General features: G+C 39.5%; 1 protein-coding gene across 1 annotated transcript in view; it reads left to right on the top strand.

The window, feature by feature from the left end:
* The window catches only part of SYT14 (synaptotagmin 14), a 113,255-nt gene that overhangs the window by 27,047 nt on the left and 60,507 nt on the right, over positions 1 to 25,701 (top strand). The window contains exons 3-4 of the mRNA XM_081121590.1: positions 6,076 to 6,240; positions 13,194 to 13,409. Of these exons, the coding sequence (XP_080977716.1) occupies positions 6,076 to 6,240; positions 13,194 to 13,409 (381 nt within the window). The remainder of the gene's footprint in view (positions 1 to 6,075; positions 6,241 to 13,193; positions 13,410 to 25,701) is intronic.

The raw sequence follows: 25,701 nt of genomic DNA, 5'->3' as shown, positions 1-25,701 counted from the left end.
GTTCCGTCTGGTTTGACATTTCAAACAGGTTGGGTAGAACTTACTTGATCACCTTTATCAGGTGACTTTTCCCAGAGGGCAGTATTATTTCTAAGATCCCAGGCATCACTACCATCTGTGCCTTTCCCTCTGTTATCCCTTTAAGTTACTCAGCAAGGAATTTTATCACTTCTGAATAAATGCTTTTTAAAACTGAGTTTTAAAAATAACATTGAGTTAATTTATTATATTCCATTCTTTGATTTATATGCCATCTTTCCAGCTTTGCATCATTTATATCATAATGTAAAACTTTCAAGGGAGATTTTATTTATGCAGGTAGCTGAGATGTTACGAAAGGAAATTTAAACACATCAAGTTGATCTTTTATATTCTGACATTGTTTCATGGAAATACTGATAAATTCTCTATTTTATGTTGAATCAGAGCAAAACAAATTGTGGAATTTTTCTGAATGGACTATCAGAAAAAATATTTAGGGCTTATTAAATGGAAAGAAAGTGTTGTGTGTTTTTTTGTGTGTGTTTTTAATGAAAGTTGACTTCTTACATAGTTCACATTTTGTTCAAGAGATAGAATTGCATCTATTAAATGAATTATTAAAGGCCCTGTGACATGTACTTGGAGGACTAGTGTTTCATGCCCAGCAGGACAAATCGGCAGTAGAGACCTTATAATGCAAATTGTAAGTGGTTTCTTTGTATTCTTCTTTTTAAAAGCCTTATAAGAAGCATAGGTACTTTTAATTTAAATTTGCATTTAAAATATAATAGAATAGTTTGGTAAAACTTATTTTACAATTCATAATTTGCTTTGGTAAAAATGTTTTATTTAGAGAAGAGTATTATTGTACAAATAAATTCATATTGAAAATATGTTGGCTTAATAAATATTTCCCTTATATTTATTATTATGTATATCCTAGTATTTTTTTCATAAGCTTTACTAGAAAATGTTCTCTCGTGATAAAATGGCAAGTAGAATTTAGGAGAATTCTGTAGTACTTTCAAGTGAAATTGGATTTACTCCTGCTTTTACTTGGTTTGACTGTTACTTTGTCATTTTCTCTCTATGGCCAATTTATTTGTAAAAGTGAGTTTTACTGCTATTATTGAAACTTGAATTTTTGACAAAAATTGTATTTTTTTATAAGTTTATCTTTTCTAAATATATATATACTTACTTCTAAATATATAGTAAAGATAACAACTAAAGCCGGTTAAGTATACATAACATAAATAATCATTAATCTTCGACTAGCTGAACTTTTTGTTATTTTCTGGTGACATTGTTATACCTTGGACCCTTTTTTACTTTGTAGTGTTGTCTTTAGATACTTCACATAGAGGATCATACAGCTCACAGAAACCTCATCTATATTGTTAGTGATTATTACTAATGAACATCAGCCTATGGTTCTGTAGACTACTTTTAGTTTTTAAACTTTTATTTATCTTACCAACTTTTCAAACATGATATATTGCGTAATGATGTGACATTGATTTGGTTTCTAAGCATAGTGCTAAAATTAATTTTAGAATATTTTGAAAAGTATCTTGAATATAAAAATTATGCTTCCAGTTTTATAATTTATCTATTTATTTTGAGAAAACTGAAAGTCATTTGCTATCTTTTAACATATATAGAAGGTAAACCATCAGATGCTTTTCACAGAATGCGTAGTAAGCTATATTACTCTGATCACATAGCTTTCCCTCCCTTTCTGTATTTCAGGTTGGCAGATGAGGAAGCGGTGTTGCTTGGAGTCTAAGACCATGGGTTCTGGAGTCAGAATGTCTGGGTTCAAAATGCAGGTTCTGTCATTTCCTAGATGCGTGACCTTGGACAAGCTAATTACTCTCTGGGCCTCAGTTTACTATCTAAAGACTAAGATAATGTATAGTTCTTAGCTATCATAAAATTATTTTGAGCATTAAAGTTTAAAATGGAAGAGAGTATAACAGTGCCTGGCAAATAGGAAGCAGTAGGGATTAATATTTAATATTTTGGGCTCAGGAGTCAGTGTCCCTGCATTCAAATCAAGATTCTGTCACTAAATAATAATTTTAAGAACTCAAAAATTCTGCTTTTTCTGAGCTTCAATACCCATATCTATAAAATTGGGTTGTATTGAGGTTGTAGCTGTGTGCTGTTAGAGATTTTTGAAGGTTTCCTTAAGATGTATTATGTATGCATTTTCAAATATCATTTACTTGTCAGCAGTGTATAATCTAGAATATTTGAAAAAAGTAGGTTTATGTATAGATAGATTAAACAGAATCTTAGAAATATTTATGCTTTATAAGCAGATTCGTAATAGAAATAAAATTTGGGGGGTAAATTTCCTTCTTATCCTAGATGAAAATATTTTATATTAGTGAGATCTAAGTTAGTATAATTTTAATTTTTTGATGGTGTTCTAGCATTCATGTCTTTAGTTTAACTTTAGTGTATTCTGTTGCAGAATTTAGTGTTTTTATACTTAGAACTGTTACTGGTCAATATCTGGTATCATGTCATTTGAAATAAATATTATTCTAATCCTGAGATAAGACTGAAAATAGAAGTCTGAAGCTTTTAATACTTTCTGTTAGAAAATATGCTTTTTATTTCTCGTCTGCAACCCTATTACTTTAAAAAAATTTTAAGCATATAAAATCATTTCAATGAGTGTAGAAAATGGACATTTAGTCAGACAATGAATAAAATGGGAGTTGTGTGAGTAGTATATTTACATTGGACATCTTTCCCCTTTCCTAGTGGGGAAAGATTTTTTTTTAATTTGTCCAATGTCACAGTACATACTTATCTAAAATTTTGTGAAGTAAGAGAGATTTACCATTAATAAAGCCCAGCACCTATCCTTTGCCAGTGTGGCTCTTATTTAGTCAGCGGAGTCTTCCACGTGGCACAGAACGAGCAGAGGGAACACGCCCAGATCTTTTCGACCTGACCTGACCTTCCCCAAAGCACTGCTCACGGGTCCCCCTCCCTACCAGGCACCCACACTGGAACGTTCTGCTGCTGCCTCTGATGTGACGTGTCCCACACTCAGTTCATTACCTGCCCCTCTCCTGCTTCCCTCTTAGCCCTGCTCCCTGAACCACAGGCCGCTCTGACAGGCTGTCATTCGGTTAATAGTGTTACCATGCCCTTAAGCTAGAAACCTGAGGATCAACCTAAACTTCTCCTCACCCACGTTCTCTACATTGGGTTATTCCCAGTTTTCCTTGAACAGAGACTAGAACTCACTTCTCTGCCATCCCTGCTACCACTTGACTTGGAAGAACTCGTATTTTGCCACCATTCACTTCCTACCGTATTTCAGTTTTCTAATCGTTTTAAGCAAAATAGTTCAACAAGTAGAAAAGATTTAGGATGGTATTGAAGGGTCTTTGACATTTCGCACCTTGCTTTTTGATCTCCAGCCACCGCTCTGGTGCGGTTTTCTTTCCTGAGCACACATTCATTCATTGACAGTGTTTTTGCAGCGTCAGCTGGGGGCACTGTGCTCGGCGCTTGGAGAACACGGGAAAGCAGGGCAGCCGGGGCTGCGCCCCTTAGTGCCTCCAGCAGGTGCGCACATTGTGTCTGCGTCTTTGGCCATGGATTTCATCTGCCCTTTTACTGTTTAATAGCGTTCTATTAATTTTTCATGCCTTATTCAAGTGTCGTTTCCTTTCTGAAGTGTTCGTGACTTCCCCAGGTAGTATTTCTCCTTTGTTTTCCAGTAGTACTTTATATTCATACCTCTGTTACAGTACTTACCCTATGATACTTGTTTCTAGTTGACCTTTCCCCCTAGGTTAAATTTAAATATGGGAAAGGGGGGATGAAAGAGGAACACAGAAGGAAGGATTGAGGCAAGAAGGGAAGGACGGAAGGAAAAGGGAAGCGCAGACTCTGGAGCCAGACGTGGTTTGAATCCTGACTCTTGTACTTACTGGCTGGGCATATTGTTTATATGTATTGCTTCGTATCACAGTTTGTAATGGGGATAACAGTATGATTGTGGAGATTAAAAGAGTTAATAGATAAAAAGTGTTTAAAACAGGGAATGGCACCTAATATGTGCTATATGTGTTTGTTGCTATTTTTGTTAGTAATAACTAGCTTTATTAAGTGACATGAGCTCTGTTTTCTCTCTCATTTAGTTATCTGAGAAGTGGGAGATTTTTCAGGCCGCATATTATCTAATCCTGTGTCAAGGCAACACATTTCTGAGTGAGTTTCGGGCCTGGGTTAAAGGGGGGCTCCTACACGTATTTGCTGTTTACGGTGTAATAGTGAATATGAGCCTACTGAGCATTTCGATTCGTCATAAACTGTATGGAGCATTTCTCTTCTTCAGACCAGATTCCGTCTTGCTTCTGACCTTTCTAGCTTTTAGAAATCCTGATGATCATGCCTCTGTTTTCACTTTTATCTCATCCTTTCGGCTTGATGCGTACCACTGCCCTGTCGTTTACCTGAGGTCCTTTTATTAAAATATTATTCTCTTTCCTGGTTATTCTTCAGCCTGAAGACGAGAGGGGCAGGGCATGGTTTTCTTCGTGGTTCCAGCAGCAGGAGCTGCTCCCCAGCATCGGCCTGATGCCCCTGTGGCACTCGTCGGGTTCCTGCCCCCTCCTCCCCTCAGTCACGTTGCCCCCGCCCCCCCCCCCCCCCCCCCCCCCCCCCCCCCGTTGTAACACTGTTGACCCAGCTTTGAATAGATACCGTGTCCTATCATTTCCACGCCTGGGGGCCCTGGCTTTCACAAATAATGAACATTTAGGAGATTACGGCACTCATCCTTGACTGGTCGGTGACTTCATTTTAAACACGTGAGTTAGGTGCTAATTGTCGTGGCTCTTCTGGTTAAGAGAAGATTCTTGGAGGAGGTGACATTTTCGTTGCCGCTTGAGCAGTGGAGGAAGAAAGTAGGTTGTGGAGGGTATCTGAGGCGTAGGATTTCTTCTCAACCAATACTTGAGTATTATATGTAAGGCACCGGGGATATAAAAATTCAGTTCCTGTTAACTCCACATGACTGGCGTAGGGACAAGTGATGCAGACGTTGAACGGAAAGAGGGGTTGCTGAGGATCGGAGAAGCTGGAGAAGACTGTCTGTTGTCACGCTACAGAATCTCTGCGGATGATTTCATGTATTCTGTCGAGATAAGATTTTCTTGAGAATCTTGGTTCTTCATAACAAAGTTTCACGGACTTTCTAGAATATACGGTGATCTCCTGTCTCTGCGCCTTTGCACACAGTTTCTTCTGCCTGTAAGCGAATTCTTACTGATTCTTAAAATACAGTCATGGGGTCCTAACTTTGAGACGGGCTTACTCGATCTTTCAACCCTGGGCCGAGTGTTTCCGTGGGCCTCGGAGCCCTGCTTCCGGCGTAGCCTTTACGGGCCGTGTGGTAGCTGCTTCCCCAGGCTGCTCACGGAGGCAGAGACCGCGTGCGTGCCCGGGCCCGGCCCGCGGCTGCTGCTCCGAAAGCGTCGGCTGGTCGAGGGGGTGAGTGGGGCCGGGTAGAGAGGACACGCGCTCGTTCCAGGCAAGGGGACAAAAGCAAGGTGCGGGTAACGCACGCAGCTGGCTCGGGGGCCGTGAGTGGAGCCCCGGGGCCTGGGTGCAATGCTGAAAAGAGAGGCTGGAGCTGTGAGTGGCAGGTTCAGTGCAGAGTTGAAGCTTTTGGAGAAGCATAAGGATGTATATTCTCACAAATTTGATTAAGTCATACACTCCTGCCTGGGATTTTTTTTTTTTTTTTTGTAATTCTTGTGTTAAAATTTTTTAATACTCTCCACTGAACTAAACACAAAACTGCCTATTTGGTAGACGCTTGTCTTTTAAGATTGTTCTAACGTAGTTTACAGGGAAGTTTCTAGAAAAGTCGAGTAAATGCTATCGGGCGAATTGAACGAGTCGTGCAGCTGCGCAGTCTGTTGTTACAAGCTAAGCTCTTGTGAACGCTGACGGTTCACAGCGCGCTTCACGTAGGACAGTGAGCCAGCGGCCCTGGGGGGTCCCCGGCGGCTGGGGGAGCAGTAAATGCTTACAGCTGTGCCTCTCTCTCCCCAGTATCTCCAGAGGCCGTCGGATTCTTGTCAGCTGTCGGGCTGTTTATTATCTTGATGCTGCTTCTTTTTCTGTATATTAATAAGAAGTTCTGTTTTGAAAATGTTGGCGGCTTTCCAGACCTCGGCTCAGGATACAGCACGAGGAGGAATTCACAAGATAAAATGTGTAAGTATCAGCGCTGCTTCTCTTGTCTGGTCTTCGTATCTGTACTATCCTATTTTTTATTTTTATTTTTGGAATATATAATGAAAAGGTTGGTTTCGACATACCACAGACTAACCTTTGAGCCACTGGCCTGTGAGCGTGAAAGATCGATTAAGTAAATTAGGTTCGGCCATCCTTCTGTTGCCCACAAATTGCCAATATATTGCATGAGGATGAATTGCTGCTATTACAAAATAACTTTCATTTTTGATATGTAAGATTTACTTTTGAGACAGTCATAGGAATAGGTATGCTTTAAGAAGAAGGGGGTGTCTTGTTGATTTGTATAGCTTAAATCTCTTATCCAAATAACTCTCTAGTGAGCTTTTTCCCCGTGTCCCTAGAAGGCTTTTGAAAGTGTTCGCCCTTTACCTGCAGTTGGAGTCTCAGCCGATAGATAATTTTACTGTTTGGAAAAGGTTTTCTTTAGTAACTTAGTGTTTAGTGAAAGTCTGATTATAAAACCCAGTGTTCCTCTCCCTTCCTTGGCATTGTAGGCATTCTGTCACATTACTCCACACTAGGAAAGATGAGGGCTGTAATATTGTCCTTTCTCTTACGGAAAAGTTTTCCTTGGAGTTATTTTTAAAGATGATTGAGTTCGTTATTTGCTATTTCCTAAGAGTGGCTTTATATGAATGACAGCAGGAGCGAGCTGACCATTATAAAGTCAGGGCATTAGTTTAGAAGAATTTTTGAGGAGCTATAGCAGAGAAACTTTGCTTTTCTTGCCTTTGTGCGTATGTTGGAGAGATGCTTTCCCCTTCTGATAACTTAAAAATGACAGCCTCATTGCTTATAAAAATCTATTTGCTATTGAATTACATCTGTGACTTGCATTAGGAAACTGTGGTGCTTTATGTGGCCTTGGTTTCTCGTAATTCAGTCCTGCCTTTTGATCATTTGTATAGAATGAACTGGCTAAAGATGTCTCTTGGGGTGGCCTCCAGTAATTCTCTGGTTCAGCATTTCCCATGTTTCTTTGGTCTAATGACCCCTTTACATTCTTAAAAATTATTGAGGGCCCCAAAGAGCTTTTGTTTGTGTGAGTTCTATCTATTGATAGGTCGCATATTAGAAGTTAAAGCTGAGGAGATTTAAAAATATTTTTTATCAATTTATTTATTAAAACAACAACAGTAAGCCTATTACATGTTAATATAAATAGCATTTTTAATTAAAAAGTATATTTATTAGAACACAAAAAATTTGGTGAGAAGAGGCATTGTTTTACATTTTGGGAAAATATCTAATGACTGGCATAGAAGAAAGGAACAGCTGTGTTCTCACATCTGCTTCTGCGTTCAGTCTGTTGTGTAGTCTGGGGAAGACTCAGTGTGCATTTGTGAGCAAATTGAAGCAAAAAGTTATTACCTCCTTACTGTTGTTATGAAAATAGTTCTGACCTTGAGGATCCATTGGAGAGGTCTCAGGGACCTTAATTTTTCTGAGCCTTGTTTGTCTTTCACTTATTAAGTAGGACTAATAATGTTTACCTCCTAGAATTATTATAAAATTAAATAATGTAACGTTTGTAAAGCACAGCTTTGCATGTTGTAGCTACTGAGCAGCTGTTCACCCTCTGCCCTCCCCTGTTCTAACCTCTATGCACCATTGTTTAGATATTTTCCCCTTAATATTTTGCTTAATTTGAAATAATATTGCTAGTTTGTTAATAAGAGAGGGTAGTTCCCCTACTTTGACTATTTATAGATGAGCTAAAAGTATATAATAAAAATCCTTTTTATACTTCTTCTTACAGGTCTAGAATTAAAAACCAATAGTATTTGAGGGGAAAATATTGTCTTGCTGCTGTTATGATAGCTTTGGAGTGGGAAAAAATTTCATTACATTTAAAGCAAGTGGTTTGATTTTTTTTTTCCCTGGAAGAATGTTTGCTTCAACATGTTTGTTCCAATGCATAATGCATTTACAGAAAGATCTAAAAAGCCACAATGTGAAATACTAATATGGAGCTCAGGAGTAGCAACATTTGAGTAAATGTTAAATTCAGATTCCAAGTGGTTGATATTTTGAGAAGAGAAAACTTCATTATTGCACCTCGTAGGGACCAGGGGATAGAGAATGGCATTTTTCAGAAGCTTCCAGCGGAATCTGCCCTCCATGTCCTCGCTGGTGGACACCATCAGCAGTGCGGTGGAAGACCTGACCTGCGCCGTCGGGGAAGTCAGCTATGCCCTGTCCGACGCCGTCACCGAGCAGGTAGCGAGTATGATGAGTGGCCTTCGCCCCGAAGAGGGAAGCTCTTCAGCAGCAGAAGTCGTAGATGCTTCTAACCCAGAAGACGCCTCGTTACCAGAAGTCTCCCAAAACACCAGTTGTCAGAAAACACCGTCCAATTTAGAGCACAAAGCAGATCAAACAAATGATAAGACTTCCGTTTCACAAAGGCAAGACCAAGGAGTAAACGAAGAGAGACCATTTAAACATGTTCATGATAGGCAGCAGACTCTGTCGACGTGTCAAGGGACCGGTGATGCCCGCAGTTCTTCGGCAGGCCCGGTGAGGGCCGGTGGGATGCCGGCTATGGAGCAGAATGCCAGGGCTGGATCTGCTCAGCAGGAACTTGGGCCTGCCGCCAGACATCACAGCATCAGGTCAGGAATCTCTAGTAATGGTAGGAATAATTTAAAGGAGGTAAGACATCAAGAAATGAAAGAAAATCATTTAAAGAAAGCTGAAAAACATGGGAAAAGTAAAGGGTCCAAAGGGAATGAGTGTTCAGGAAATGAACGCTCTCCCAAAGATATTTTGGCAAACGATAGACACGTGATACAGAAATCCCTTGCGAAAGAGGACACACCTCCAGCACCATCAACTAATCCTAAAGGTACATCACATGGAAAAAGCAAAGAACACAGAAATCCAACAAAATGCTACAGAATGAAAGGAGACATGAAAACAGAGAAAAGTGAAGCCATTTCTGCCAAGAAAGGGAAAGCAAAGAGTAAAGATGGAAAATACTCTAAGATTATACCAGAAAAAGGTGAGGTCTCCTACTGTGGGTTTGAGTGATAACATTCCTCTTGATTTTTGAAATTAGGAATATACCGTCCACATTTCTGAACTTTTCTCTATGTGCCTTACCTATTTTGAGACTTTCTTGAATCTTTCTAGGAGATATTTTTAAAGTCATTCATTTTTTTCTCTCTCACAGTTATTTCAAAGGAAATTTATGTTATCTGTATGCCTCTGAGTTAAGCATTGACCCTGGTCCCTGTGCTATTTGGCCAGTTTTTCAGCTGTCGTAATTTTTCTTAATGTCCGTTTATTTTACAACCAGAAACTACGTGGTTTTCTTAAGTAATGTGCATCCTTTAGTTGGAGTTTATTCGGTGTGCTGTAGTTGCATTTTAAGATTTTATATTGTTGTAACTAACCCCTAAGTCCTTTGTGCAATGGTACTCTTCAAGTCCGTCCCAGTAAGTACCTATATCAAGTGTTTTATAGTTTTCCTTGAGAGCAATAGATTTTATTTTGTTGAGTGACATGCTTCAGGATATTTGTTCACTTAGCCATACATTAAGAATTTTATATGACTGTTCCATGTTTACAGTGAGTATACATGAACAATCTATTATTATTCGTAAGTTCTCTATATAGAATTAAGATTCCAGCTAAGCACTTAGTTTTCAACCACAGTATTTGTAACAGTTTTCAAAACAATTAGCCAACAGCTATTTGGTTTTGGTTGCAGAATTGTTTCACACTGCTAGTAATAATTAGCAGTTAATAGCAGTTAATACTGTATTAACAGCATTTCTGTTAATACCTTAATCATTTATTGTTGATCTGATCACAAGGTCAAAAGTATACTGGCTTTTATTTATAAAATATGCACCTGGAACTTTTCCATAAATTTAGATTCTCATAAAATAACAAAACATGAGTAATCGTAGAAACGAGGAAGACTTTTTCAGTTCTGCTGCATGACTTTATATGGAATAAGGATCTGCTATTTATCAATTATATGAATGTTTTTTAAATGATATAATAGAGGCTGATCCAGGATGAATGAACTAACTAAAAAGAAACACCAGTTTTTGGACATACTGTGGGTCCATAACTGTGGATTCAGCCAACCATGGATTGGTGGGGAAAATATATACAATATATATAAATATATATATATACATTGTCGCTGATATGTACTGTGCAGTTAAGCCTGTGATGGTTGCATCTGTACTAAACATATCCAGACTTTTTTTTCTTACTATTTGCTGAACAATACAGTATATTTACATTGCATTTACATTGTATTGTGTATTATAAGTCATCTAGAGATGATTTAAAGCATATGAGAGGATGTACATAAGGGACTTGGGCATCCTTGGATTTTGGTATCTGCAGAAGGTTCTAGAACCAATCCCCTGTGGATACCAAAGATCAACTCCATGTCCATTTTGGAATCTGCTCTTCTGTTAGCCTTTTGAATGTCAGATTCAGAGGTTTTTTGGTAGCCTTGATATTACTTGAATGAGCAGAAATAAAGAAATAAAAGTTTAGAATAATTTACATATTATTTTGTTCACAAAGTAACGGTAGAGTGCACACTAGTAAATAAATACTTCACAAGTAGCAGTACAGAGTTTTTAATTTTGTTTTGCTTTCATTAAGAAGCATGCTGGTACCTAAAGAAACCAAATACCTCTCAAGTACTCAAGATTATAGCCAGTACTAAACTTAAACATGTTGTGTTCTAAAAATCGTTTTCAAAATCATTTGACCCATAGCTTATCTCTTCATGCAGCCAGACTGATATTACTCGCTCCTGCGTTCTTGGTCCCGACACAGAGCTTATCACGCACAGAAAGAGGAGGGACTTTCCTTCCCTATCTCTGAATGCAGGGCTATTTTAGGCAGTATTTTATCATAGGGTGAAGTGTGACCAAAATATTTAGTTATTGTCTTCAGTGCTCTCTTGCTGCCTTAAGACCACCACCTTGGTTTCCCCCATAGTGTGACAGCTCTGAACTGGAAGTCACAGTGTCTAGGTCCTAGACCAGATCTGCCATCATCTCGTTACCACCCAACAGTTTCCTGCAGTGATGGGAAAGTTTTGCTTCTCCATGTGACTTGGTACATGGCTTTGAGCACTTGAAGCGTGGCTAGTAGCACTGGGGAACTGGATTTTAAATTTTATTTTTTTAATTGTGTAAGTAGCTGCATGTGGCTAGTAACTATAGGTTGGGCAATGCAGAATATGACATTGGTCAGTTTTACCCTTTTATGACTTTGTTTCAGTGAATTAAAAAGTGGGACTTAGACCAGGTGACACTCAAGCTTCCTTACCTCTAACTCTAAACATTCAGTTCCTATCCCGTGTTGTAAAATTACTTATCCTGCACCTCCCCACTTGAATTTCAAACCTTGATTTCTTTAGTACAGATTAGCTCAACCAAGTATAAAGAGGAAAATATCTAGACTGAACTCATAAATTCTACCTGCTGTGGTCTCTTCATCTTTCTAGAGTTGATTTATAATTCTAAGAAGGTTGCATGTTGGTTTAAATGCATGTCAGCATGTTGCAGTTTCAAAAACTTTACCTTTTTAAACGGTAATAACTAGTGCTTTTTAAAATTATAAAAAAATTATACCACCTAAAAATTTTAAGTGAAATGTTGGTATATGTGAGAGAGTTTTCTTAGTAATAATATCACCATTTGCAGATAATAAATTTTAAGTTTGTTGTATATTTTTCCACACATTTTTGTATGCGTATGTAAATATATACTTCATGTATGTGTGTATATACTGCATGTAGGGGGGTGTGTGTGTGTGTGTATTTAAAATGAGACTATAAATATACCTTATATTCTATAACCTTGTTCTTTCCCTGTGAGTACTTGTAAGTTTACCTCGTTTTTAAAGGCTGCATAGTATATCATTGCATCGATATATCATAATTTACTTAAGCAAGGCCCAATGATGGAGGTTTATTTTATTTTTTGTTTTCTTCAGCTATTAAATACAATGCACTGAATTGTCTCAAATATATCTCTCTGCTCACATGTTAATTATTTTTTTAGACTGAATTCTGAGAAATGGAACTGATAAATCCTTAGAAATGGATCTAACAATATGCAGATTTGAAAGCTTACTATGTGTTACCACTTGCTCTCTAGAAAAGTTTTACCACTTACAATTTCACCAAAAATACTGGGTGGGCAAAGGCAGGTTTACAGTTGTAATAGAAATAATACAGTAATTAATAAGTAATACTTAAGAATAAACTCTGACCTGGCCGCGTGGCTCTGTTGGTTGGAAGCGTTGGACCGTATACCAAAAGGTGGCAGGTTCGATCCTGGTCAGGGCATGTACAGGAGGCAACTGATTGATTTTTTCTCTCCCTTCCTCTTTCTAAAATCAATGTGAGGATTAAAAAAACACACATTCTGTTTCACATACTGACAACTGTGAGCCTACTTTTGCCCATGTCTCTTTCACTCCTCGCACTAAGAATTGTCAGTTCTGGAAATTTCTTCTCAGATGATAATAAATGACTTGTAACACCCTCTGTATACTACTGGTCCTTTAAAAAAGATTGTGTAAAATGATGAGCCCCTGTTATTTCTTTATGTGTAACATTGTAGGAAAATCCCCATGACTAACATCATTTATGTAATGAGAGTATCCAAATCAGTCTTTTTTCTATTAAAATATAAAATCTAAATCTTGGGTTTTTTTTAAAAAAAAAAAAGTCTTGGGCTTTCTAGGTGAAAAAATTATAGTTCTCTAAAACTGAAAATTCAGATTGTGTCTGTATATGTGTTTATACATATTTGTATGTGTTTAGGTGTATGTATGTTGTGTGTGTGTATATATAAAACTGTAAGAAATTCGCCATCCTTTATTGCATTACAATTTTTATTTGCTCTCCTCGTTGCAAATAGGTAATTCGTACATGGATAAAGGTGAGCATGGCTCGTCCTCTGAGAGTGAAGGTGAAGCGCTGGGCCAATACCACAGGGCCGCATCCCGGGCCCACAGTTCCAGGCTGCCCTCGGCCCATTCTAGACAAAAGACCTATACTTGGGAAACAAGACAGAAATACAGCCCTCTGTCTGCAGAATATGATGGCTACAGTAGCGAGGCATCAATGGACGAAGGTAAGACAGGCTGCTTTATTTTTTTCAGATGACACACTGTAGTGTTAGATTATTTGTGCGTAAAATTCTAGGCACCTGTGGATGCTCAGTACACGAGACGGCACATACAGTAGAGTTACATTTCTGGGACTATCACTTATTCAAATTCATATCTTTGGGCTCAAGCCAAAACCCAAAACACCCAAAGCAAAACACTAAATAATTTAAATACAGTCGTAATTGTAGCTCTTTTTCCACAATGAGCAGATGCCTCGCAAGCATGACAGGAAAGATGGGACTATGCCGTCCTATCAGGTGGACTCTGTTCCTAAGTACCTGTTACAGGAGCTGATATCGTCTAAATATCTCAGTGTTAGATGTGATTCCAGTGTGCACATGTGTGCTCTTTCCTTCGACGTGGCCTCTGTACATGAGCCGAGCGCTCCCTGTGGCACATGGCAGAAGAAATGGTGCTCAGTGTGTTCCGCGTGTGAGGAAAAACTGTGCAGCTGGGATTTCTGAGAGCTGGTCCTGTGTTATACTATGCTGTAAGGATGGCTCAAGGAATTTCCAAAGGTTATTTCGTCTCGAATTGATTTTTGCCTCATGTAGTGACATTGACTTTAGAACTCAACCTCTGTGGAAGACGCAGGTCCACTCTCACATGGTTTTACACCTTTCTACAAGAGAAAGAAGAGGTTTTAACAATGAAAGCAAACTTATTTCCACGTTTAAGTGAGTTGTTAATGTGCTTGATGTACTATATGACCACTCATACAGTAATTGTTATCTTTATACCCAGATCTAAAGAAAGGAGTGTCTTAGACAGTGTTTTCATTATTACACCAAACCATCCTTAACTTCATAGCTGTGGTGTATGTTTTAGGGCCTCTTACAATTGATGACTTGAAGTCTTACCCCAGCACATACTGTAGTCAAAGGAGCTGCATCTTTCTTTGTATTTTTTGTTTAATGCTAACTAAAGAGCACTAGACCTCTTTTTATTTCTGCTAGTAACCAGGTATAATAAGAAATTAATCAAATACTGAGTGATTACTATATAGAAAGATCTTGATGAGATGCTAGGGAAGAAATAAAACAGACGTGGACTTTACCTTCAAACATACCTTTAGTAATGAAGGAAACAAGACGTGTGCTCCCAAAGATAACTAAACAGTGCAAAGCAGTAAAGCCAGCTCCCAACTTATTTACACCCCAGGCACCTGGGTCGCATAGTGGAAAGAGAATTTTGAAGCCTGACTCTTTTTTATATTCTGGCTCTATGACTTAACATCTTAACGGAAACCTTGGGCAGTGTGGTTCATTGTTTATAGGTTTGCTTTAGTGTCCCTCAAATGTGGGTGCTACCTTCGTGGTAGGGTTGTCATGAACCCTGAATGGTGTGTGGGGTAGTCTTCAGCATAGTGTCTAGCAGTAAAGGGTGAGTGATCAGGAAATGGGTGTTGTAGGGGAGGGCAGTGCAAGCGGCATGGTGGTGATAGTCCTGAGCAGGCCCCGTTTGTAACTTGGGACCCTGGACGCTTCCCTTCTCGTAGCTTTATTTCCCCCTATTTATGTCGCCTCCTCCCTCACTCCCGTCACTTCTCTGCCGTCTTGGTTGCTTCCTCCCCGTGGTCCTGTTATTCTGGTGTGGCTCTGTGTCTGCGGCAAAGCAGTGAGGACAGAGGCACAACCTCAGTGGCTCCCCTGTCCTTGCCCTGGCCTCTGGCGCTGGTGAAAGTGTCCTGGGATCGCCGTCATTTCATTTTACCTGTATATGCAGGACCCAGCTGTACTTCTCTACCATTTCCACCCTAAATTATTTCATAAAACACCCAGGTAGGTTGATTTTAGGCATTCTGAAATGAGATTTATTTCGTAAACAGCTGTTGAAATCTTTTTACTAGATACTATGGATAAAATCTGAATAAAACAAGCTGCTTTCGAAGAGCCCACGGCCTGGAGGAGGAAGACCATGAGTGTACGTGTAATGCAGTGTGATAGGAGGTCTGTTGGTCTCGTGGCGTGCGGAGCAGGAGGTGACTCGGGCTTCGTTCGGGAGGTGGGCATTTGGGGATGTGTGATGCAGCCTTCGCAGAACAGGTGGACTGGGCCTGAGTGAAAGCTGTTTCAACAGCCACGGCCCAGTGATTGCAGGAGAGCAAAGTGTATTTCAGTGTCTCATGTGGGATCTGTGTTTGGAGAATGGGCAGGTAATGGGATTGGATGCTGTGCTCAGGAGATTGGACATTGTCTTATAGGAAATAAAGGGTCCTGGAAGGTTTTGAAGCTGGACAGTATGGCACTTTTGGATCAGTGTATCTAAAAAAGATTGTTTAACTGTTGTATCAGAAGGTGAACTGGAAGTAGTAGCTGCTGGCGGCAGAAAAGACCAGTTATGTAAACAGTGGTGAGATTCTCATTGGCAGTGAATTTAGGGGTACAGAATTCGTAGATTTAGGGATGGTCCCAGTATATCTGGGTGAATGACTGAATGTATGTACTGAGTGAGGAACCAAGATTTTAAATTAGTTTAGAGAGCATTGGGGAAGTGAGTTTGTGGAAGACAGAATTTAGTTTTGGTCACGCTGAATTCAAAATGTCTGTGGAATATCCAGCGGTGATGGATATCCTTATTGTTAAAAATTTTTGGTTGGGATTTGGGGTGGGGAGATGACCAAGTTATAATGTAAGATACAGTAAGCTGGGATACTGGCTTTTGTATCCTAGGTTATTGCTATTGAAAAATCAGAGATCATGACGACCCCATAGTAGATTCGGTGGTGTGGGGAAGGAACAGAAGCATTTGATTGGGGAGGGATGTTTCCATGTGATAGTAAATTCTGAACATGCCCAAAGATGCCCCAGTACTTATAAAATGCTGAAAGGTTCTAAGGAAGGGAGTGAAGTACCGTCCATTGGGAAGGCATGAGAGAGCTTCAGAAAATACGGCATTTGTGTTCAACTTTGAAGAATGGGCGAAAAGACGGTGAAAAGATTTATATAGAGGGAGTTTCGATAGAGGGAACTTCATAAACCCCAAAGTAAAAAGTGGTAAAATGTAGGGAATATTTCAGGAACAGAGAGAAGTCTACTTGGCTCTGGAAGTCTACTTCTGGATTTAATTTCTTAGCCAGTGAGAACTCATCAAGGGACCGTGATTAGGGATGTGTTTCTGAAAGATTCATTTGACAACAGGAAGACTCTAGGAAAGACACCAGTTAAGGTCGTCTTTGGAGTAGTCTATGTGGAAAATGGTAGAACTCTGAATTACAGTTGTGTAATTTGTCCGGTCCCTTCCCCAGTGGCTTACAGGGGATGGACCCGCAGTTCCCTGGGGAGTGTGAAGTTGCAGCTTCCTGGTGAAGCTGCCCAGATGGCCATGCTTATAATGTCTGGCCTCCCTTTTGCTTTTTTTCTCTCATTACTAACTAGCTAATTATAATGGTATCACCTTCACATGACATACTATTACCTTACTGCAGGTAAGGAACCGTTAGCCCATTTCTCAGCACTCTGAATAATTCCAGTAGAGAAGCTTTTGAAGCCAATATTGGAAACGTCTGCGAGAGCAGAGCAGGGGCAGGGAGGGCCTGGCAGGGAGTAGGAGAGACGGTGCAGCAGAACTTCCTGGCCAGGTGGTAAGGACTCTCATCTGTTGAGCTCCGGTGTGCCTGGCCCCATTCGTCTCTCTACACACCGTCCTGTATAATCGTCACTGCAACTCATTGTGGTAGGTAAGAGGATCTCGGTTTACACCAGCGAGAAGAGATTTCAGATTAGTGAATAAGTAACTTTTAACCTAAGGTCATGCAGTAAGTTATAAAAACGTACTTGTCAGGCCCACTGCAAAACGGATGTTGTTCTAGCTTCTGTTGGGTCGTGATGGCTGCTTTAATATCCTCCCTAAGTCTGTTTCGTCCCTGGTTAACCCCTTTAGCTGGGTCCTTCAGAACAGGTTATATACTGTAAGTCTGAAGTACAGGTATTCCAGAAAAGTAAGAAAATGTGATGGCATATTTGTTGATCAACTTTTCTCCCCTAGGTGGCTATAATAATCTTTTCGTTTTTTAAAACTACAAAAGGGAATGATATCTATAAGAAACTTTTCTAGGAAAAAATAAACAAGACAATTTGTCAAATTTCCTTTTATTAATAATTTTAATTCATTTTTACTATGTTGGTAAAATTAAGGGCATTTTCTGATAATCCTCTCTTTAAAAAGAGATAAATGATAGGCTGTGGATATCTTGTTTAAGAGGGTAAGGTAGACTAACCTCTGGAATTCCATTCATGCTAATAATACTTTCCATTTGTATATTAGATAGAAGAAGCCTATTGAAGATGCTTTTCTATAAAGAGCAAATTTAGTGTAAAATTATTAGAATGTCTTTCTATTATTTGTAGCTTTTCTTAGTTCCCCATAGAGATTACCAAGATGTATTTACATATTGTGGCACAGCTACATTATAAAAATCTTATGATGTTATTTTGGGGGGTGAATTAATTTAAAATTTTATTAAAAATAATTTCTAGCATTATGTCTTAAGGTATGTGTGTACCTTATATGTATATATACACACACCTGTCATTCTCTTTCTTACGGCTACTTCACAAGCTCTATAATTTTGATGTTATCCTAAAATTAAGGGTGTTAAAACGTATTTTTTATTCATTTTATTTAAATGTTATTTTAAAAATAATTTAATACTTGAGTGATAAATTCTTTATGTTTACATTTTCTTAAAGTGCATTTTAATTGCTTTATAAAGGTTGTTCTATTAATATCCACAGTTTCTTTGTGATGAGGCTAAGTATAAAAAAAAAATCTGTATTTTTTAGATGCTTTTGACGTAAAAAATGTTTAGTGTCTTAAAATAGTGAAAGTCATATATATTACATGGTTTATTTAGATTTTTGTTAAACTTCTTCTTTGATTTTAGTTTTTGTCCATGAACATTTCTCCTCTGAAGAATTCTTTATTGTGTTATGCGTGTGCTTTAAATATGGTCAACTTGAAGGGAGATTGATCTGGAAGATTTTTCCTCCATCTTTGTGTTTTAGAGATCTTTTACGTGAGATCAGTTGCTCCCAGTAGTGCAGAATTCTTTTTTTTTTATAATATATTTTTATTGATTCCAGGGAGAGGAAGAAAAAGGGGGGGAGAGAGAGATAGAAACATCAATGATGAGAGAGTCATTGATTGGCTGCCTCCTGCACACCCCCAACTGGGGATCAAGCCCACAACCTGGGCATGTGCCCTGACCAGGAATCAAACTGTGATCTCCTGGATCCTAAGTCGATGCTCAATCACTGAGCTGTGCCATCTGGGCCAGAATTCTTTTACAGTACTACTTTTGCAGGCCGCCTCTGACCTATAGATGGGATGTGTTTGTGCAATTTAAGGAAAAGGTACAGCTTGCTGGGTGAGTGAATTAAAAAAAACCTGTCACCTGTGAACAGACACTAGGCCATGAGAATACAGTTCAGTGAGCACATAGCACCCATGTAGGAAGAAAAAGGCATCCTCTCCTCCAGGTGTTAGACTTGGCAAACCCCCAACACAGCCTAGATTTCAGCACCCACCTCAGCCAGGTACCTTTGCAGTGCACACAAGTGCACGGCCATACACAGTGGCCTGAACATCTGTTTACACACTTCCAATGTCAAAATAAGTTGGTAAGATTGCTGTGTTTTCCATTGTATTTGTATAGATCCTTTACAGTTTTTTTTGGGGGGGGGGGTGTCTGGTAGGAGGTAGCTGGAATGACAGAAATTAAATGATAGACATAAAAGATATTCTTACTTGATTGGTTACAAAGTGATACCCAGAGGCATGTGATTTTACTAAGATCACACTAAGATCCTAGTAAGTTCATTCATGGTGAAACTGAGCTATAGTGTTTGTAACTAGAAAACAGGCCCATGCTTTGAGAAAGAACTGTTCAGTAACCAAGTGAGAGATATACCTAAATTGAACTTGGGCTGTGTCCATCGCTGGGGTCTGAGGCAGATCTGGCAAGTGGAGGAATGGATGCTAACAGCAGCCTGGCAGTTCCAGGGCCTGGCACTTCATCTGTGGGTTTCTGTTGACAAAGCCTGTAGGAGGTCAGTCGCAGATACACTCAGGGAGCGTCACATACTGTTACAAATGGACTGACAGTGGTCTTACTACCTGAGGGCAACAGCGGGTGCTTGAAACTGAGTCCGGTATCTGTGTTCACGGTAAGTTCAAGCTTGCTGACGAGGCAGATCTCATAGGAAGCTACACTTAAGGAGGGAGGCAGGTCCCTTTGCACTGCAGCATGCGACGTGGCCTTTTTAAGGAGATATAGTGGAAAATTGAAGCTACTTCTAAAGGCTGTGCCTGACAGGGCTGCCAGCTCTGGATCCCAGAAAGCCCCCCACTGCTTACAGGGAGGTGGAGATCTGCAGGACAGCGCAGCGGCAGGCCCGAAGGTGGAGGGGCCCTCAGGCGAGGGGTGCTTATTAATGTGGCTAGAGCAACATTTGTTTTTCCTGTTTTTCAGGCACTACTGAAGTCTTTGTGTAGAGTACTGTATTTCATTTCCTCTTCACAGAAATCTTGTGATTTTATTAATTATCTAATTAATTTCCCAATTTTGAAAAACACAGCAGCTTAGAGAGGAACATTAGCGTGCCCAAGCTTACACGGCTGTAAGAGCTGGGATGCAAACCCAGGTTCAGTTGAACCCAGGGCCCAGGTACAAGAATAAAGAAACTGTATATTTTTCTTTCAAGAATGCTGTCTTGCCTGGCCTGGCGTGGCTCAGCGGGTGAGCACCAACCTAGGATCCAGGAGATCCTGGTTCGATTCCTCATCAGGGCACATGCCCTGGTTGTGGGCTCGATCCCCAGTGGGGGGCGTGCAGGAGGCAGCTGATCAGTGATTCTCATCATTGATGTTTCTATCTCTCTCCCTCTCCCTCCCTTTCTCTGAAATCAATAAAGACATATTTAAAAAAAAAAAACAGAAAGAAAGAATCCTGTCTCGTTGTTTTAAGACAATTTCATGAAGACTTTGGCCACCTAGGAAAAGGAAGAGCCATACAACTGGGAAATTCCTGGACTTTTGGTCTCAAACTCAGATGTTTTAGCAAAAAAAACTTTATTATACTAATAAACAAGAAGGATTTTTACCAAGTGAAACACACTTCTCACCTTCCTGAACTTTGGTTTAGAATAGCATTGGGTGAGATCTACCATCTTAATAAAACGTTTTGAAGATCTCCTGGTATGTTCTTACCACAAAGCAAAACAACAGAGAGGCACAAGGGGACATGTGGTGGTGATGGTTATGTTGATTACCTTGATTGTGGTGACAGTTTCCTGGGTGTGTAAGCCTGTGTCCAAGTGCATCAAATTGTATACACTAAGTATGTGACGTTTTTGGCATGTCAGTTACTCTACCTTAATAAAGTTTTAAAACATAAAAGCAAAAGTAGTAGAATAGCATTTGAAAGAACCATTTTGGAGGTATTTATCTGTAATAACTAGTAGATTCCGTATATGAAATCAAAGGTGATAATAAATTAGTCAGATCACATTCTGTTAATACAGAAACTAGATTTTGCAAATCTTTAAGGCAGTATTTCATACTTTGTTTCTATTTGGTGGTGGATTGGACCCCAAAGAAAGAAGCAGATATCTGGGGGCACTGGCAGAAACCCCATGCTGGTGTCTGTCTGCATTCCTGCTCAGGTTTGGGTATGATTCTGTGGGCATGGCAGAGGACTTGAAAATACACTAGGTTGTTGTTACGGAATACACCAGGCCGGTGTTGGTGTGGGGAGAAGTGGGGAGGGGAGGAGAGGTTTAAATGAAAAAGGAATGAACACCCAAAGAGTGCGGAGAAGCTAAACGAAATAAATAACTCTACATAATTAATTATGTTTATGTTTAATATAAATTATGTTTGTATATGGTGTATGCCAAAATTTAAAAATTAGGGAAAAAAAACCAGCATGCAGTATGTGTGTTAAATATCACTTCTCCCCTTCATGTGATAGGTTCCAGGAGATTGAAATTATTGTTTAGGAAACTTCTGTACATCTTTAAGCCCCAGGGATAAGGTCATGAGAGTAGATGCCTTTTTTCCCCCCACTGTGTTTATAAATAAGCCTGATGGCAGTATGGAATGTCACAAATTAACATTTTGAGAGGAGGATACACTGGAGATGTTGCTTAGGAAGAATCTTAATTACTAACACGATGATTTACCCTGACTAGTAACTAACAGGATTCTCTAAAAAGATGATTGTAGCAGTTAGGTATCTGAGAAAGGAAAGCGAGGATGATTTTAGGAGTCGTGTCTTTGGCAGTTTGCTGACAGTGCTTTGCGACTGCTGGACGGTACAGACGGCTGGCATCAGTAATGTTTTTGACCTGATAATTTAATTGCTACGTGGTTACAGTAAATAAAGGCAAACAAAAAAATTCGGTAAAATATAGCGGCTGCGTTTTCTACCTTACCAAAAGCATACAGTTTATAGTTACTATCTACATCAAAAGTTTGCGCTTTTTTGGTCCATTTCGTTCCCTTTGACATGATTGAAGTAGTTGATCAACATTAAAGCTTTGTGATAACATTAAAAGGAGTTCCTTGGTATTTTAAAATGTGTAGACGATGCCCATCTACGTAACTAATACATTTTTTCCTTGCAAACTCAGTAATGGTTATTGTGATACTATATTTTGTTTTATACTAAATTCAGTATCAAATGTAAAACACAATTCACACATGCAAAACTGCTAGCGGTTAAAAGTAGCATTTTGAATGAGAAATCTGCTTTCCTGTAGGAGGAAATATTGAATCCCTGAGTGAATAGACTGTTGAGTGTTCCTTAAAACAACACCCTTAGTTTAAAGTTTGTGTATATTTGGTTGAGTAAAATGGCGTTGGTAATTGTCTTAAAATTTAACAAGTTATCTTATTAGTTGGAGTTTTTAAATTGAATTTATTAGGGTGGCCTTGGTTAATAAAATTATATAGGTTTCAGGTGTACAGTTCTGTAAGCTACCATCTGTATATTGTATTCAGTGTTTCCCTCCCCAGGTCAAGTCTCCTTCTGCCACCATTTACCCCCCTTTACCTCTACTACCTCCCCCCAACCCCCTTTTCCTCTGGTAATCACTGTGCTGGTATCTGTGCCTGTGAAGGTTTTTTTTCCTTAATCCCTTCACCTTTATACCCAGCCCCCAGCCCCCAGCCCCCTCCCCTCTGACAGCCGTCAGTCTGTTCTCTGTGTCTATGAGTCTGTTTCTACTTCGTTTGTTGGTTTAGTTTGTTCATTAAATTCCACATATAAGTGAAATCTTACTGCATTTATCTTTCCGTGTCTGGCGTATTCCAGCATCAATCACTTTTTAAAGCTAGCCCTGGTTTCTTTTGTGAGGAATGGTATTTAGAAACCAACATCTGGACGTGCTTGTTACTGCTGGTGCCGTTGCCTCCTGGCTCTCCCACTGCGCACAGTTCGTCCCGATACCGCGGAGTTGAATCCAGCACCACAGGCTTCTTCCTCTCCTTCCCCTGTTGTGAGTTCATGTCTTCTTTCACCCTTAGTCAGAGCTGTGAGTCCCAGCAACATTCATGGACTTACCTATCTGTTTAGTCCTATGATGCACACACCGTAGTTTGGAAATTGCTACACAAGCACTACTTTGAACAATAAACCAGTTAAATAAAATTCAAGAATTGTTTGCATTCCGTTTAGCTTACATCCTACTAAAGTATATAAGTAATGTGTTCACAAGTTACCTGGACTAATTCTTTTTATAGAATTTTTAGTATATTCAGGCCCTTGGAGTTTCCCCCACCATGGTAAACTCTTTGGGACCAATTTCAGGTATTAAGAGCTCTCAATGCACAAAAACAATGGCATTCTTAGGAATTTAATAAATAATGAAGAGTTGACAGGCAGGAAGCATTATAAATGGATAGGGACCCATTCAACAGATTAGCAGGAGATTAACGAGGTATATTCATTAATTAAAAAATAATTCCACTTGTGTGTTAAAAGTTTATGTTTCCTCTTTAAAAAAATTTAATCCATGATGTGTTATCTTGAAGTTTTAGGTGTGTTATTAAATGCCAAGGTCATTCTGTTATATTCTGTACATTTTCTTATGATTTCCAGTATTATAGTTTTATACGATATCTGCTACATGACTGCAGATTTTCTACTTTCATTTATTTCCACATAAATACATAGCCCTGATTAAAGAAAGCCAAATTACACCCAAACATAAAAATTTGATATCTATATGTATGATATAGATAAAAACATTTTACTTAAATTTAACTTTTTAAGGTCATACCTAGAGGATATGGTTATATTGTAAGGGACTCTTTGCTCTTTTACTACAGTGAACCACTAACTTATGCCATAGTATTTTCTGAATTGTCTGCTCTGCACAAAGATAGAAAAATAGCTTTTTAGAGAAAATTAACTTCTTTTCTGCTGAGTCTGAGAAGCAGCAGGTGGTCGTGTGTGGCTGGAGTAGTAAAATATGAGACTGAAAAGTTATCTTGGTGTAGATCATTTAGGTCTTAGCTGCTGGGCTAAGCAATTTAGACTTTCTTTTCGGCAATGAAGAACCATTAGAAGATTTTTAAATAGGAGCATTACATGACCTGACATTTGTTCTAGGAAATAACACTCTAAGTCTGTAATGGATTCAAGATGTGAGAATAGAAGATAACTGTTCAGGCAAGAAATTTTTATAGTTCAGTTTAGCAATAATAGGAGTCTTGTCAAGTAGCTCAGTGTAACAGTTCCTAGCATTCATTATCAATTCTGTGGGTTATGTCTGTGGAATGAGTGCCGAAATGTTCAGCTTCTGCTGCCAATCTCATTAAGACCTAAAGCCATTAACCATTTCTCTAACCCTGGTCTTATCATCAGAACACCTTTTAGTTCTTATGAAAGTAATTCTTGTAGATGAAAGTACATTAAAAAATCAGTGGTCTTATTTGGTTTACTTCCCCATTTTGGTGTGGAATGTATCTTCCAGTAGCTTCCAGAGAAATGTCATTATGGAGGTGAGTTTGTGAAGTGCTGCACTTAGGAAAATACCTTTATTCTAACTTCCTGATGGATTAATGGTTTGGCCAGGTATGGAACCTGCTCTGTTGTCCTCTCACTTCAGTGTTGCTGTAAGATGCCTACTTCATTGTAGTTCTTTGTCATTTTTAGATGTTTTCTTTTCTCTGGAAATTTTAGAGTATTTTCTTCCCCTGTATTATAAAATTTTGTAATGGATGTGCCTCGGGCACAACTGTACTGTGAGTATAGCCTGTGAGGCCTTTCTCTTTTTCAGAAGGATCCTCCATTGTCTTTTTGGTTGGCATGTGGTACATGCTTGTCTGGAACTGAGTAATAAAGGTGGGTGGGCATCGCGCCACCCATGGCACAGATTTGCACCTAATAGTCCGTTGTCAGTATAACTCCTCTCCCTGTCTCCTTCCTGTGCCTGATGTCCCTGAATTCCCGGGATGCTTGGGTGCTTGGCACCAGGACACAGTGGGGTCGGGTCGGCAGCGTATGCTTTCATTCGCCTCTCGTCTCTGGCACACGCCCCGCCCGCCCCTCCACGGTACCTGGGCCTGTCTGGAGCCCTGTGGAGGGCATTGGCTTGTTTCTCATTAAGTTCTGACTTAGTCACGTGAGTCAGGAAACAAATATACGCTGTGGAGGAACTTAATTCAGATTTATCTTTGATCACTGTTATCTGTGTGACATAATTAACTTTTGTGAGTTTGATTTGTTGGAGTGAAAAAGAGTTCATAAACTCGGAACTATCTAAAAAAATGGAAACAGCTGTCTTTTTATTGATATTTGATTAGTCAAGAAGGCAGAGTAGCTCTTTTCCCCCCATCAGAATGTTACTCTTAAATTTAAATTGAGTTCCCAGTTCCCATTGTCACTCCACCTCCGACAAACCTTTTAGAAACCTGCTCTAAACAAGGTTGTCGCTCTTCTTACAGAACATTTAGAAACACCATAGAAATAAGTCTTTTGATGCTATATTTAAAAAGCACTCTGCTCTTTTGCCCAAGACTAACCGCGGGCATGGGGAGACTTGGCTGCCCTCTCTGGGGGGCCGAGCTGACGCTGACACGAAGCATGTGCAGCCCCGTGAAGTAGCCATCGCGTCGGTAAGGGCCACCGCAGCCCAGCGGTCCTTGCCACTCCCTGTACGTCGTGGTCATTGGAGTTGGAAGAGAGAAGGGAAAAGCACGCCAGACCCAGGTGCTGGGGCGGAGGGGACATTAGGAGCGCAGAGCACG

Source organism: Miniopterus schreibersii, assembly GCF_964146895.1.
Source record: "Miniopterus schreibersii genome assembly, chromosome: 19".
Taxonomy (NCBI): Eukaryota; Metazoa; Chordata; class Mammalia; order Chiroptera; family Miniopteridae; genus Miniopterus; species Miniopterus schreibersii.
Note: the sequence above shows the minus strand (reverse complement) of the source record. Positions and strands in the feature narration are given on the sequence as shown.